At 46.6% G+C, this 14,980-nt stretch overlaps 1 protein-coding gene across 1 annotated transcript; it reads right to left on the reverse strand.

Annotated features, from left to right (window-relative positions):
- Positions 1–3,088: 3,088 nt before the first annotated feature.
- Positions 3,089–9,420, reverse strand: ZBTB14 (zinc finger and BTB domain containing 14). Its single transcript, XM_076329911.1, has 3 exons — positions 9,392–9,420; positions 6,911–6,994; positions 3,089–6,452 (listed from the first exon to the last, which is right to left on the reverse strand). Exons 2-3 carry the CDS (start codon positions 6,911–6,913, stop codon positions 5,109–5,111), a joined length of 1,347 nt encoding a protein of 448 aa, XP_076186026.1. The 5' UTR covers positions 6,914–6,994; positions 9,392–9,420; the 3' UTR covers positions 3,089–5,108.
- Positions 9,421–14,980: the final 5,560 nt, after the last annotated feature.

Genomic DNA, 14,980 nt, shown 5'->3' on the forward strand with positions numbered 1-14,980 from the left:
TTGTTTTAGATCTATATGGAGACAAATGACAGGCCAGCTGCTGTAATGGAATTTTTAATGAAACATGCACGTTTCTGGCTGATTGGGCCTACTACTGTGATCTATGGATTAGCTGTTTGAAAGAGATCAAAATTCCTTAGGTCTGTCTTTACCTTCTAGGTAGAATTATCCTACTCTGTACTGATGTGTAAATGTTTACATTCGGAAAAGTCAGATGTTGTTAGCGGTAGATGTACTTTGTTTCAGAAATGCTTTGTCTCTTCTGTAAGACAGAGGTGTCTAAATTGATAGAAGACTTAAGAACAGATAATCTGTCCCTAAAAATATACTCTATGTTCAGGGTAGACTTGCTGGTATCATCTGATATTTTATTCTATATCTCACCCAACTATTAATTTAAATATCCTTACTCACTGGAATCACAAACGCAATCTCTAGATTAGAAAATTAGGGCCTGATCTTCAAAAGAACTCCAGTTTGGGTACCTAAATGGCAAGATTTTGAGGAGTATTTAGTAGTCTGCCGCTTACATGAAATAGAAGCTGAACTCCTCAAAATCTTGCTACTTAAGTCAGCATTTTCTTTCACACAACCTTTAAAACTCTGATCTCCAGGCCTAAACCTTTTTCAAAGGTTAGAGCAGAAAAATGAAAACAGAAGTACTCAACTGTGAATTGCTTCATCTTCTAATATTTGTTTAAATATTGATAAGAAGGGTGTGTAGAAGAGGGGGTGGGGAGTGGAGAAGGGCTAGAAGGTATTCTTTCCTGAACTTCTGCAGTTTCCAAACTGAGTTGTGCCAAATAACCAGCAGCATACCCATGGCTAACACCATTTGGATCAGAAATTAATCAGATACCAGAGTTCAAAATGTGTTCTCTTTGTTCCTTTTTCCCTTTACAAAAAAACACCTTATTTTTAAGAACACACAGTTAAGATCACAAAACAGCGAAGTTCTTATTTCAAATATTTCTTTTCACTCTAAGTTATTTAGCCTTTTAAAACACAAAGCCTTTCAACTAAATGGTTATACTTCCTTAATATTTAGATCTTTTTGCATCTGAGAAGGCTTTGGTTTGGCATCTCAACTGGTGTTGACCATATAGGCCCATTTGGGTCACCAGAAGAACCTCATTTCACATCAACTGACACGTTGCTGCATTATATACATGTAAGCTCTGGTCACACAAACACCCGTTCATATACCTAATGCCAATACACGGAGAGTTCCACTGAAGCCGCTTAGTCACCTAACATCGTAACATGGACAGACGTTCAGTATAAGCCAAAAAAGTAACCGAGTTTTTGCTATCCTATGTATATTAAAGACGTAACTGACTCCTATTTCACAAACCGTAGACGGAGAAGTGTATGTTTAGGACTAATTCCATGCATGATATTCTTGCTACTTAATTCTGAGAAAAATAATTCATATCTGATGTTATTTTAGCCATCTATGTTTCTGTAGCATTCTGTCATTCCTGCATGCACACCAATTAGCTAATTTGCCCGCTGTTGGAAACCTTGTTAGGAATATTAGGCTAGTCTGGCCCCAATAAAGTCAACAGCAAAATTCCCATTAATTGGACAGAATCTCACCCACTGTCTCATAAGCTCTGAAAGAAGTTGCCATCCTTGTAAAAGCAAAAATAAAAATTTGCCCATTCCTCGATCAACACAGCTCGTAGCTTAGGGTTTATCAAGCTGGAAAACCTCTGTGGCTTGGAGCTGACAACTCCTGCTTCTGTACATGGCGTCTTCCAGCACAGACAGGAGAGAGCTGGGAGCAGTGGCGTCTTAAGATGCAGACAGGTTTACCTGAACTTCACAGACAGACCCCCATAACGTATATGCTAACATCCCCTCAGAATGTGCACAATGAACAGGATTAATTTAGAACACGTTAACAATAATGTACAGCTAAGGTTACCTCCACACTGCCTTTCTGAAACCTTTTCCAAAACTTTAAGCTTAAGTATTCTAGGCCTTCTCCCTGTCTTGAATAAAAACAATTGGGAAGGGCAGAAAAAATTATCTATTGGCTTTCAAAAAAAGAAGAAATAAGGTGAGTTCACATCCTCAAAACAGATAGCGGTAGTAGAAATTGCCAATAAAATTCTCAACTTCACAAAAATAACTGAGTCTTTGCCTTCTTGATCAGTATTGTCGTCGTTGTTCTCAGGAACATACAGCAGCCTTCTGAGTCTTAAGCAGCTAAAAACTAGCAAGAGGCCGAGGCCCCTTTCAAAACCTTTGACATGGGAGCAACTCCATTGGTTACACTGAATTTGTTCCCATGACAGACTGTTAAGACCAAGTCTCATGTAAGGTGTTTATGCCTGTCCAGGGAACGTGCAACAATAGCATTTGTTCCTGCCTCTGCACACTTTTGTATAGGAGTATGTATAATATCAATCTGTGCCAGTTTTAAAAACCTGCAAACACCATGCAACCCTTATAGCTGTAACCTTGTATAACTCTTACAGCTCTAAGCTTTAACATAGCAGAATTTACTCTGATGTAAAACACAGCTATCACACTTTCAGTTTTGTGTCTTTCAATGCAAGCCTGCTTTTCTGTAACAATTTCAAATTCACAGCCTGACCGTTTGTGCTCAAATGTCAGAGCGCAATTCTCTAACTGTAAGCCTTGAGCTCTGTCTTTCCGTTCAAGCGTCTGCTGTCCCAGTGAGCTCCATTTTCATTTATTACTTTCCAAAAAAACCAATGAGGCTCTTCTGGAGAGGTTATTTAGCTTATCCCTCAGCTCCAAGGCAGAATTAACTATATTTAAACCATTCCTAACAGATGTTAGGATTCTTGAATATCGCCACTAGTGGAGATTGCAGTGCCTCCCCAGGCATTCTGTTCTAATACTTCATTATTCAACCCTTCAAAAGTTTTTCCTAATGTCTAATGTAAATGTTCACTGCTGTAATTTAAGCTCATTACTTCTTGCACTCTTCACAGGAGACCTAGAGAAAATTTACTTTCTTCATCTTTTACGCTTTTGAACTCTTATCACAACGGATCTGTTTTGTACAGACTTATCAACCCCAATTTTATCATCTAAGAAAAAGTGAACACAATTCTAGATAAGAAAACATAGCAAGACTAATATATTTAGAAAAAAAAAGTAGATCCCATTTTGGACCTACTATCTTTATATCTATGATCATATACAGTAAAACATTTTAACAATGGTCATTTATCATGTTCCTCAAGAGAACCAATAAAATGCAATGAATACACATCCTCTGATGTTGCACAGATACAAAATGTATAGTTTGTTTACAAACTGATATTACTGAATGTAAAATGAAGCACATTTTAAAAAAATATATTGGTAAAGGTCCAAAGTTTACATTTGCTAAAATATTAAGTTCATGTTTTATTTACAGACCAGCTTTCAAACAATTATTGGCATTTTAAGACAACTGCTTAACCTGATGAGTACATGAATAAAATAAAGCTGTAAAAAAACCCAACCAAACAAAAAAACAATAATCAAAGTTCCATATAACAGTTCCAAAAACGCTATTTTCAATTTCTATTTAGAAAAGCAAGATGTGATCTACCACACAGTAACTTACCAGAAACTGGTCTAACACTTTCATATGCTATAGGTATCGCAAGTGACCAATGTTATCCAACCACGTGCCCAAGAGTGCGTTTTTTTTTCCCATTCCAACTTCAAATGAAGTTTTGACAACAGTTGTAGTATTTACAAATTTAAAATAAAGGCTCAATATCCCTTTGGATTACATTACCACTATTATTGTGTCTTCTCTTGTTGACTACATGTAGCAGACTGCAATCCAAAGACCACGTATTTTGTTGACTCTGTGAGTTAACAGTTAAATTAGCAGCATCTACCCCAGCTTGTCTGAAAAAAAAAAATAGGCAACTCTAAGTAACAGACTATTCGTGAACACTGATTCTGGATCAATTATGACTGAAATCACTCACTGAAGTCTCCCTCTTGCCGAGAGGTGGTGTGTCAGAAGGCGGAAGTTTTTAAACTTGAACAGGACCTATTAGCTGGTGTGACCAGCCACGACACAAAACCCAGGCTGAACACTGCGGGCAGGTATGCGATAGCCCATGGCTGTGCTCTGCAGCTCCGGAGGTCTGGCAGTGACACCCGGCCACTCGCCAGTGCAGCTAATCCTCCTGTGCTGCCAGAAACACTCCTTTGCCTTAACCGTGCTAGGTTAGGTGAACTGAAAAAACTACAGCCTCAGGCTGTATTAGCTTTAACTAATTTCTGCTGGGTCCGAGTAAGGAAAATATCTCCTTCTCCGTGCTGCACCCTTTTTCCTTTGTGGCTCTCTCCCATCTCCAGGGGCCTGCGTAAGAGTGAACGTAGAAACAAACGAGGCAGACCCGTTTGCCCACAGAAGGGACTGGTGAATGCCACAACCCTTCTGCATTGCCAGCGAGGACCACTGTGAATAACGCAGTTTTTTCAGGAAAGCAAGTATTTCATTAAACTTGCCACCTTGATTAAAATAAGAGGATATCTGAGGGAATGGAATAAGAAGCAATTTCATTTTGATCACCGTGCCCCCTTACACTCTGTTGTACCAACCTCTAGCACCTCCATCAGGTGAAAAAAGGAGGAATTAAAAAGCTTAGGGAATCAACGTCTGTTTCTCAAAAACTGTAGGTATAACACTTTCAAAATTATGAAAAACAAGTATTTCCTTTCCATGGTTGTTATTTTCTGAGATCTCAGTGTTTTTAAAACATAACTCACTGATTTCGATGTCTACATCGTATGCAAGTATTCCATACTGGATGAAACAAAACATCAGCCGGTGATGATCCCTGTTTTATAGAGAACTTGATCATATTCTCAAATTAAATCAGGTATTAGTGCATTACACTGCTAATGACAACAAAACTGTTTCATATTCTAAGAATACCCATCTCTGAAATGTTTTAAAATACCTAACCAAGCAATGCTATGTGTTCCTATGTAGCATTCAAATCCTCTAAAAATATGTTTTCTTGAAAAGATAATTCTCAGTCTAAACGTATACCAACAATAGATTTTGTTCAATTTAATTTCTTATATTATTTCTGATAAAGTTTCTGCTTTAGTTTTTAACTACAAGCTATAGTTTCTAATTGCTGCTCCGCTTCAGCAGCCATAGCTGCTGCCTGTAACTGTTCTGTTTCACTCTGGATAGAATTGGCTGTAGTAACTTGTTTTCTTTCACTGTGCATATTGTTCTCATGCCTTTTTAGATCAGATGCTTTAGCAAATGCCTTAGTGCAGGAACTGCAGACAAAAGGTTTCTCTCCTCGGTGTCTTCTTTCATGGTCTTTGAGGTGGGACTTGTGCTTGAAAGCTTTATCACACATATGGCATGCAAATGGCCTCTCATTACTGTGAACTCTTTCATGCTTTTTTAGATCTGGTGCACGAATAAAAGACTTTCCGCATACCTCGCAACTGTAAGGCTTGTAACCTGTGTGTATTTTCAAGTGCTCTTTCAAATGAGCTTGCGTGGTAAAGCCCTTTGTACACATTTCACAAACAAACGGTCTATCAGCAGTGTGTAGCTTTTCGTGTTTCCTCAATCGCGCTTCATCAGAAAAGGTCTTACCACAAGCCTGACATACAATGTGTTCCCTGTGACCGTAAAGCAAATACTCAAACTTCATATCCCCGGCTGCTGTGGTCCAGCCTGGTGTCTGCTCGTCTTTCACTTCACTTATGCCATCATTAAAAGTCAAAGCCTGAGGGGTCTGAGATCCTAAGTCTTTTGATTCGGTTGTTTCCATAGGCTCTACTTCTTGGCCATAGCAGTTTACTTTTCGAACCTCTTCACTTCCCAACTCTTTCAGAATCGCTTCTTGCACTCTCAGGGTAGTGGTAGGTGATTTTCCATCTTCCTGACTTGGGGGAGTTCCTTCCACCGTCACATCTGATGGACTATCATCGTGATCACCAATTTCTTCCACCTCATCATCTTGGGTATCGTTGGGTTCCCCCATAGGACGGTTTATTTTTAGACAGTACTTGCTCTTGGACTGCGTGGTTTCTTCAGGACTAGATACATCACGTTTTTGAGAGCAGAGTTTATCCAGAAATCGAATACCAAGGATCTGGCCTGAAGACATCATCAAATTTACATCCTCTTTCTTAACAGAAATCTTCGCCGTATACATGTAATTGAGAACTTCCTCAAAAATATCAGAACGAAGAAAATCTATTTCTATTACCGATGAACTATCAACTTCCAGTTTTTTGAAAAGCTTTTTGAAGTAGGTACTGCAGGCAGCAAGCACGCACCTATGTGCTCTGAATTTAACATCTTCAACCACGATAGCTATGTCACAAAATTCTCCTTCCAAACGTTGTTCATTTAATGTTTTCAGGAACACAGTTTTGTGATCGTCGTCATTATATTTAATGGTTTCAGACATACTGATGAAAAACTCCTGTAAAATAACAAGGGAAAGTTTTGTAATTTTTATTAAGTAGTCTAAGTCATAAAATCCCAACAGCCGATGTCATTTACACACTAAAAGAATTGCCAAATAAATTTTTTTGCTTAATATGACTTTCAGATTATAAAAGCATTACTCTTAAACTTCTTTTAAAATTATGAATACATAAAGGTCTTTCCCTAGGTTATACACTGTACAGGACACACAGTGATTTATAAAGGATACTTTTTTGTAGCAATATATTAATTTATTCAAATATTTATTGATTCAGTTACCCCAAACTGGAAACTTTCTCTGCAAAGTTGCAATTCCCAGTAAATGTATGATCCAACTGCAGTAGAAGTCATTCCTCTAGCTAAAGGAAATGTCAATACTAAAAAAGGTATAAGAAATATTCTAAATGTGTCAGCATAACAAACTAAATGTGAAATATCAAATATAAGCCTTACCATGAACAATGCAGGAAATTTTCTGAACAAATGATTATTAAATATTTGACAGATGATTAACCCTTACAATGGGCCACCTTCAGCCTGAAAGACAGGAAGACAATAGTATTTTAAGAAATGATAAAATCTATTCCAAAAATTGTTTTAAATTTGTGTGTTAAAACACAGGATTTTCAATTATTTAAAATTATACAAAATGCACTGTTAAAATACCCAGTTATTTTGACTGATTCTACAGATGACTGCATAAATTGGTCCGACAGTGCTGTTGTCATAAACCATGTGTTTACCTTCCTCTGGCTACTTCAATTCCCCGACTCCACTTTCCTGCTACTTACTTTGCACTACATCTCAAAGTCTGAAAAGCCTCTACAGGAATCAACAGCGTTAACCCAGTAACAACCCCTCAAAAAGGCGATTAGTCTTCTGCCGAATTGGTGTGCTGAGCAGGCCTAGCGGAGGTTCTGGCAAGCAGAGCAAGCATCCCAAAGGACAGCAGGCTGGGCTGTGGATGGATGCGCATCCAGGACCAGGGAAAGAGATACCAAGGATACCAGATCTCCAAACAATGAAGATACTCGAACAGCAGAAGGATAATGCAAAACGCATAATTTAAATTATTCAACCCCAATCTCCCACTGGCATCTCATTGTGACAGAAGCAGGAAATGCAGCTGAGAGGAGGGAAATTTAATATTTTGTTCAGAACAAAACCCCCAACACCTGGCACAGAGCTACTGGGAACTCCTTTCCTAAATTCTAATTTATCCTTGACCATATACGAAACGGAAGCAGATGACAGGCATGCAACTTCCACTCTTGCCGCCGGGTGTTTAACATGGTATGGGAACACTGGGCTCCCTACAAATACCTTTTCAGGTCCGGCACCTCAGCATATAGTGCCACTGGCCACAAAAAAAACCTGAGGAAAGCCAAAATTCTTTCCTTGGTCCTAAATAATCAGATGTCAAGATAGCCAGATAGGAAGTATATAAATATTTGAAATACACAAAAGAAAACAAAACCCAAGAAACACTGTGTGTATTTGCCTGGGCCGTCTGGGTCTACTGCCCCAGGAAAAGGTATCAATCGGGCTCGGAAGAGGGCAGGACAAAGAACTCGTTCAACGGGATCCCTTTAGAGTTCTTTGCAAGCTGGGGAAAACGCTGCTTTCTTATTAAGCAAACAGCAAAGCGTCACTGCTAATAACCCAGCAGCAATCCCACCCTGTTTTGTTAAACAATATGCAATTTTGCTGCTATTCTCTCGGGACTTACTAAGCGAGAACCAATTACAGGAGAAGGAATTGGCTGAAAACAGCGTTGCTGCGTACACAGGGGTGTGTAACGGGTGAAAGAAACGAAGTTACTGCTCCGCGAGTGGAGCACGGTAGGCACTTCAGCAGAGCACCTCCAGCGCCGAGCCAAGGCAGGGGGACGCTCCCATTGCCACTGGGTTACCTATTCCGCGGGGTAATTCTGATTATTCCTACACACGCACGCTTTTTACCCTGCCGTCACCACCACGGGGACGGGGGAGGGAGTATGTCTGGGGTTGTAACTGTTCGCGCAGCTCTTGCCGCCGCCATCCGAGACACGCTCGGCGTCTCGCCACGTTAGCTCTCACGGCTCTGAAGGCGCACCGGCGCGGCGCTGACTGCCGTGCCCGCGACCGCAAAGGCAGCCGGGCGCACGCCTGCTCCATGCACCCGCCGGCGAGGACGCGGCGCAGGCGGGTTCCCGGCGGGGCCCAGCCCAGCCCTGCCGGGCCGCCGCCGCCACGGGAACCCGCGCCGCCACCGCCGGGGCCCCGCGGCTGCCGGCGCGGCCCTGCGGCAGGGAGGCGACGCCCGCGCTCCCGGCCCGTCGTCGGGGGCGCCCGCGAGCAGCAGTCGGCCTCTCTCCGGAACGAGCCCGGCGCTCCCCCCGCCCCGCGCCGCCTCACGGGGCTGCGCGGGGACGGCGCTCCCCTCCCCCTCGCCCCAACGGTTCTCGCGCGGCGCCCGCCCCGCCGGTGGCGGCGGCGCCGCCGCCGGCCGAGACGCCGCCAGGCTCCCGCCGCCAGGCCGCGGCCGCGCGCCCCTTTGTTGCGGCCGCCGCCGCGCGGGGCCCGCGCGCCCCAGCGTGCGCATCCGCCGCTGGACGCGTCCTCCTCCTCGCCCTCCCCCCCCCCCCCCCCCCCGCCCGCCGCGCGCGCGCGGGCGGGAGGCAGGCGCGCGACGGCTCCGAGCTGCTGACGGCGGCGGCGGGCGCGCCCGCGGCGCCTCCATCTCACCCAGCGCGAGCTGCTTGGGCTTTAACGGCGGCGGCCGCCAGCAGCCAGGGCTGCTGGAGGCGGCGGCAGCAGTGAGCGGGGCGGGAGGAGGGGGGAGAGGAGGAAGGAGGGGGGCGCGCGCGAGAGAGCGCGCGCGCGCAGCGTAACGGCGGCCCCGCCGTCGGACGGGGGCTGGGGGGGGGGGAACGGGGAGAGGGCTCGCGCTTACCTGCCGCCCGCGCGCGCGCGGAACCGCACTTCCCGGGGAGCGCGGGGGGCTGCCGCTGCCGCCGCTGCCGCCGCGCGGGAGGGGGCCGGGGAGGGGGGGAAGGGAGGGAGGGAGGGAGGAGGGGGGAATTTGGGGAGGGGGGCTGGGGGGGGGGTCTGCGCGCGTCTCTCCGGCCGTCACCGCCGCCTCCTGCACGAGCACTCAGTGCGCGCGCGCGCGCCGGGGGCGGGGGTACGTGCATGCGCGGTGCGAGCAGGGCGCGCCTGTGCCGGGGAGCGTGGAGGAGGCGGAGGAGGTGGGGAGGGGAGCGGGGGGAGCGCGCCGGCTCCATCTCCCTTTTCGGGGGGCTCGCTCGGCGGCGGCGGCGGCCGGGCGGGGGAGGGGAGCGGTGGCGCGCGCCGCGGCGCCCGGGGGCGGCCCCCGCCGAACGGGCGCCGGGGAGCCGCTCCCGCCGCGCCGCCCCGCGCCGCGGGCACCCGCCCCGCCGCGCCTGCGCCCGCGTGTGCGAGCCCGGCGGCGCCCCCCTCCACACGGCGGCGAGCTCGGCGCGGGCTCGGCCCCGAGCCGGGCGCTGGGCGGGGAGAGGGGGAGCGAGATGTGAGGGAAGGGCACGAGGCGGCCGTGCGCCGTCGAGCGGCGCTCGGAGGGGCGGGGCCGCGCGCCGGGCACGCCCCGGCGGGCGGGAAAGGGCGCTCGCGCCCGGCGGCGGCGCGGGAGCGTGAGGCGGCAGCGGGGTGCTGCGCCCGGGGCCCGCGCCCGCAAGCGCCGCTGTGGCGGCTCTCCGAAAGGAGCGGTAGGGCCCCGCGGCCCTACGGTGGGGGGCGGGGCGGGTTAACATAGGCGGGATTTTTAAAAAGCAGTTATCTGGAGAGCGCGCGTTGGCGGGCGCCCCCCCCCCCCCCCCCCCCCCCGGCTCTCGGCGCCCCGGGTGTCCCCACGCACGTCACCGCTGTGGGATAACTGCTGTGCTATGGCAGGGGCTGGTGGTTAAAGGCTAGGGGTGCGTTGCTGCCCCTCCACGGCTGTTGTGTCCTCTGCGTGTCACGGAGCGGGGAACACGGCTGCCTACCAAAACCCGCTGTACGCCATCGCTTACTTTCCGTTGTTTAAACGTCGAGGAGGGGGGTCGAGTTTTAGAGGAATAACGCGATCGCTAGAAAGCCATAAAAGCTATTCTTGCGCTACTCATCTTCCACCTCCGGTTTGTCTTTTCGAGAACAGTTCACGAGGTGCTAGCCTGATGGCACGGCGTTCAGTGAAATAATTTGTGGATAAATAAAACTTCAAAATGTTGCCGTTAGTGTAAAATGCAGCAGTTCTGCTAGAAAAAGATGAAGTCTCAATATAACAACTGCTTGTGTTGGAAATTACAGCAATATAAACAAGCTACTGGAATAGTGGAATCGTCCTCTGGGAGCAGCATAGTACATTTTTTCGTCAGGTTGATAACTCCTGCCCCTTCCCGAGTCATCTCTCTGACCTTTTTGTATGGTGCGCTAATACATGTAGTGAATTGCTTTCCGGCTGGATCACTCTTATCTTTTTAAAATTGTTAATTAAAAGAGTTTCTTTTTTCCACCCACTTTTAGATATAATGAAATGAAGTCCATATTTTGCCTGGGTAGTCAAAACCACCAGGCTTGTTTTTGTAGTAACATCGGTGATGTGCGTTCGGAAGGCAGAACTAACTGTCTTAAACCTTTAAGTGTTTCTGAATCCTGCACAAGAATTCCCTCCAGTGCGGAAGGAGCTTCCCTTTTACAATTTCATGACATGCTGTTTCCTTCTTTGCCAGTGCCTCAGACACTCCTGCGATGCCCTCGTTAGTCTTGAGAAACATGTAACTGCTGGGTTTACCATGCCGACCGGCAAATTACGCCGCTTCGTTTTGTCACGCCCTCTGTTTCTGCTCTGTCTGTACAGCGCCTGGCACAGCATGGATATGCTGCATATCTAGGGCCAGGTTCTGCTGTAATGCAAGTAATCGGAATTAAACTCTCGGTGGAGAAAAGCATGGTACCGTAGAAAAGGTACGGCTATCCGTTTTTTCTCTCTGCTTTTCTGTCATAGGCTACTTCTGAATGTGTACTGCACCTTCCAAATTGTATCGTTAGTAGCTCTCACTGAGATACCAAAATAGAGGAAGCGTATGTTCAATACCCAGACGTGTTAACTACCAATTGTGGAGAATGAAAAATAAAGCATTGTCACTACCTAACTGTGTCGTATTTTTCATTACGTATGGTGTCCCAGGTATTTGCCGTGTGGTCTCAAGTTGGCAGTGCTGTTTGGTGAGCTTGCAAACTGAGAGAAAGACTTCCTTGTTTCTGCGTGGAAGTGCTGGAACGCTGCCGGGCTGTAAATGCTACAGATAATACTATAAAGCCTGTACAGTGAGCAGCAGGAGTAAAGGCTGTTAAAATTTAGCAGTACGAGGTAACAATAAAAATAAAATTGCAGGTGCAGTTCGAGCAGCTGCTGGTAAGTGGTTTATTTAAACTACTGCATGTGAGACAGTTACGCATTTCCCTGTGACTACTTTTGCTGAGTGATTGAAGTGGGCAAGAAACAGAAACCGGTGTCACATGAGAATCCAAGTTTCTGGTGAAACCTGCTTGCCTAAAGTGCACCCGTGAACTTGTACCCCATACCTCTCAGGAACACCCTATGCTGAAAAGTAACAGAGGAGCCTACAAGTCATCTCAGGCGCTGGTGTGTGGAAAGCACAGGTAGAATAGCTGCATATATAAAACCGAAGCATGGTAACGGGCCTGAATCTGGGCATGTTGCGCTAGGTTTTGGAAATAAAAGGTAAAGGTCACAGAAATTTCCGCTGAAAAGACCTGGGATTGAAAAAGTGTATTATTGAAGGTGAAGCATAAGAATAAGAAAACGCACCTCCACGAGCATGTCTGGGGACCAATATATGCAGTCACGTCAGCTGCCAAAAGCAAGCGTTTTTTCAATCTACTGGAAAATACCCTTCTGCAGAAACAGCGTAACCGGGAGGAAAAAAATGTCCTGATTGTGTATCTGACTGAACCGCTCTTCCCATGAAATGATCCGTTACCCAGCTAACGCAGATTAACATTCGGGCTTTGAAGCAGTTCTGCTGTTTTCCTATCTGATGGGCCAGACTGTAGATACTGTGGAACTGTTGAACCGACGGGCTCTTTCCAGACTGTTTGGATTGCAGGCATATCTCTAGGGAAAAAGAGCCCTTTGTAGGATGTGCTTGTTTGTTTAGAAAATTGTGTAACAGGAGTGAAGAACGACAAGTGCCACTTTCTGCAACCACGCGTGAGGCATGGGAGATGGCATGCAGGAAAGGCTGAAGGTTTGCATCTGGCGTGTTCTAAGTGGCGACTGGTTTTAAAATGTATATTGAGTGCCAGTGGGTTCTTGTGTGTTTGTGATGGTTAGGTTTATAAAGTCTGTGTGAGTTACAAGCGGTGATACGAACGTCGCAATATTATGGCCACTTTTCACATATTCAAATTGTATCTTGGTCTTGCAGAAATGGTCACCGTACAAGGACATAGATTTTCCGTGTTCGCGTTTTATGGGTCGAATTTCTCGTCAGGCCGAGCGGGCAAAAGAAAGTGAAGATACAAAACGTCCGATATTTGTGAAAGGGAATCGCAGAGCCCGTTAGCGTACTCCCGTGTGTCAGCAAGGACGGTCTATGTAAGTCTCCAGAGAGTGTAAGTGAACGCGCTAGGACAGAGGAGGACAGTCAGGGAGCAGATGCTCCTTGCAGCATGCGTTTCCCATAGCAACCTGGCAAATTTCCCAGCAGAAATTTGCGTGCGAGTTAGTCATGTTTTTGCATCACATACTCCCTTCTGTATTTTCAAGTATCCCCACAAAAGAGGGGACAGTAGAGACAAATGAGGAGGAACAGAGCATGGGTGATGGAGGTGGGCGGCACAACCCCTGGCTAAGCTGTACAAACGGAAGGAGATGGTGAGAGGCCATCCCACCACCCGAACGATTGAACCAGCACTCACAGTTTGCACCTGTGCCAGAAGGGACCCAAGTCCTCTCTAGAACCCTGATCTCTAAAATCTTATTTAATAGGATTGTATTCTAAGTAGAAGAGCATCTTAATTACATACTTTTCTTTCCAATTAATTCTGGTACACCTTGTGATGTGTTTATCTACAGTCACGTATGATATGCATTTGTCAAAAGTTGTGGTAGGTAAGAGATGTGGCCCTGTGAACACAGCAGTTCACGCTCTGTGCGTGCACAAGGCACTCCGTATTCTTTTTGTTTCTAAGCAAAAGAGTCAGGTCTAGCTGTAACTTGCATAATTTTACACACCCTGTTACTGTCCCTGTCGGACTGTCTCTCTGCCTCTGCCTTCCTCCTCCCACCCCTTTTTTTGGGTATATTTCTTCATGTTTTTGGGTTTGCACTCCATTTCTTTACTCATTTTCTCTATTTCTTCCCTATATCCCCACCATCCTCTCATTTTCCCTTTTCCTTCCTCTCTTTCACTGTCAGTTACCTTACTCTAGCCCCATTCCTTGACTCTGCATGACATCCTTGTTTGATTCAAACCATGTGGACAGTGAGTGAAGAAAGATGGATGCCACTTTTCAACAAGTGCCAGAGGAATATAATGAAAAATTCACTTTCCCTTCCTCTCCCGCAGTGTTCTCTCTGTGTTTCCTTACCTTTGTGTCATTGTCTTCCTGCCTTATTCAGTCGTGATCCTGTCCTCTGGTGCTGAAGCTAAGAAGTGCTACAGGTAGAGGCTTTAGGGAGCAGCGATGTGTACTGTCATCCATAGCACCCAGTGGAAAGAGGACACTGAGCAAGACGTGAGAGGTCCCAGAGGAGAAAGTCGTTATGAACACACGCCTAAGAAACAACTGGTCCACAAGAGTGTAACAGCTTCCTCATGCCTGATCTATCAAAAAGAACAGACTTCTCATTCACAGGTCAGGTATATTTTTGATTTACAGAGCACTTATACCATCTGGTCCTATAAGACTAGCACGGTGATTTCAGTTTCAGCCATGTTTCATGTTCAAGGCAGGGTCTTTCAGTATGCAGTTAATAGAGGAGACTGCCATTCTGTGAGTTATTTACGTGATGTCCTGTTTGTTTGTGTAAGTAGGGCAGACAAATTTTTTTGGATGAATGATCTGCTGGCAGAGCGGAACAATTTAACTCTTCTTTGAGGTGGACTTGCAGTTACCAAGGGCTTGCATGGCAAGGTTTTGGTAGCAGGAGGGCGACAGGGGTGGCTTCTGTGAGAAGCTGCTAGAAGCTTCCCCTATGTTCAACAGAGCCAGTGCCAGCTGGTTCCAAGAGGGAGCTGCCGCTGGCAAAGGCTGAGCCCATCAGCAATGGTGGTAGCGCCTCTGGGATAACATATGTAAGAAAGGGAAAAAAAACACCTGCACAGCTGCAGCCAGAGAGAGGAGTGAGAACATGTGAGAGAAACAACTCTGCAGACACCAAGGTCAGTGAAGAAGGAGGGGGAGGAGGTGCTCCAGGCGCCAGAGCGGAGATTCCCCTGCAGCCCTTGGTGAAGACTTTTGGCAGCAAACCTTTAGCAGGGCCTGTTGCGACAGG

Source organism: Aptenodytes patagonicus, chromosome 2 (assembly GCF_965638725.1).
Source record: "Aptenodytes patagonicus chromosome 2, bAptPat1.pri.cur, whole genome shotgun sequence".
Lineage (NCBI taxonomy): Eukaryota > Metazoa > Chordata > Aves > Sphenisciformes > Spheniscidae > Aptenodytes > Aptenodytes patagonicus.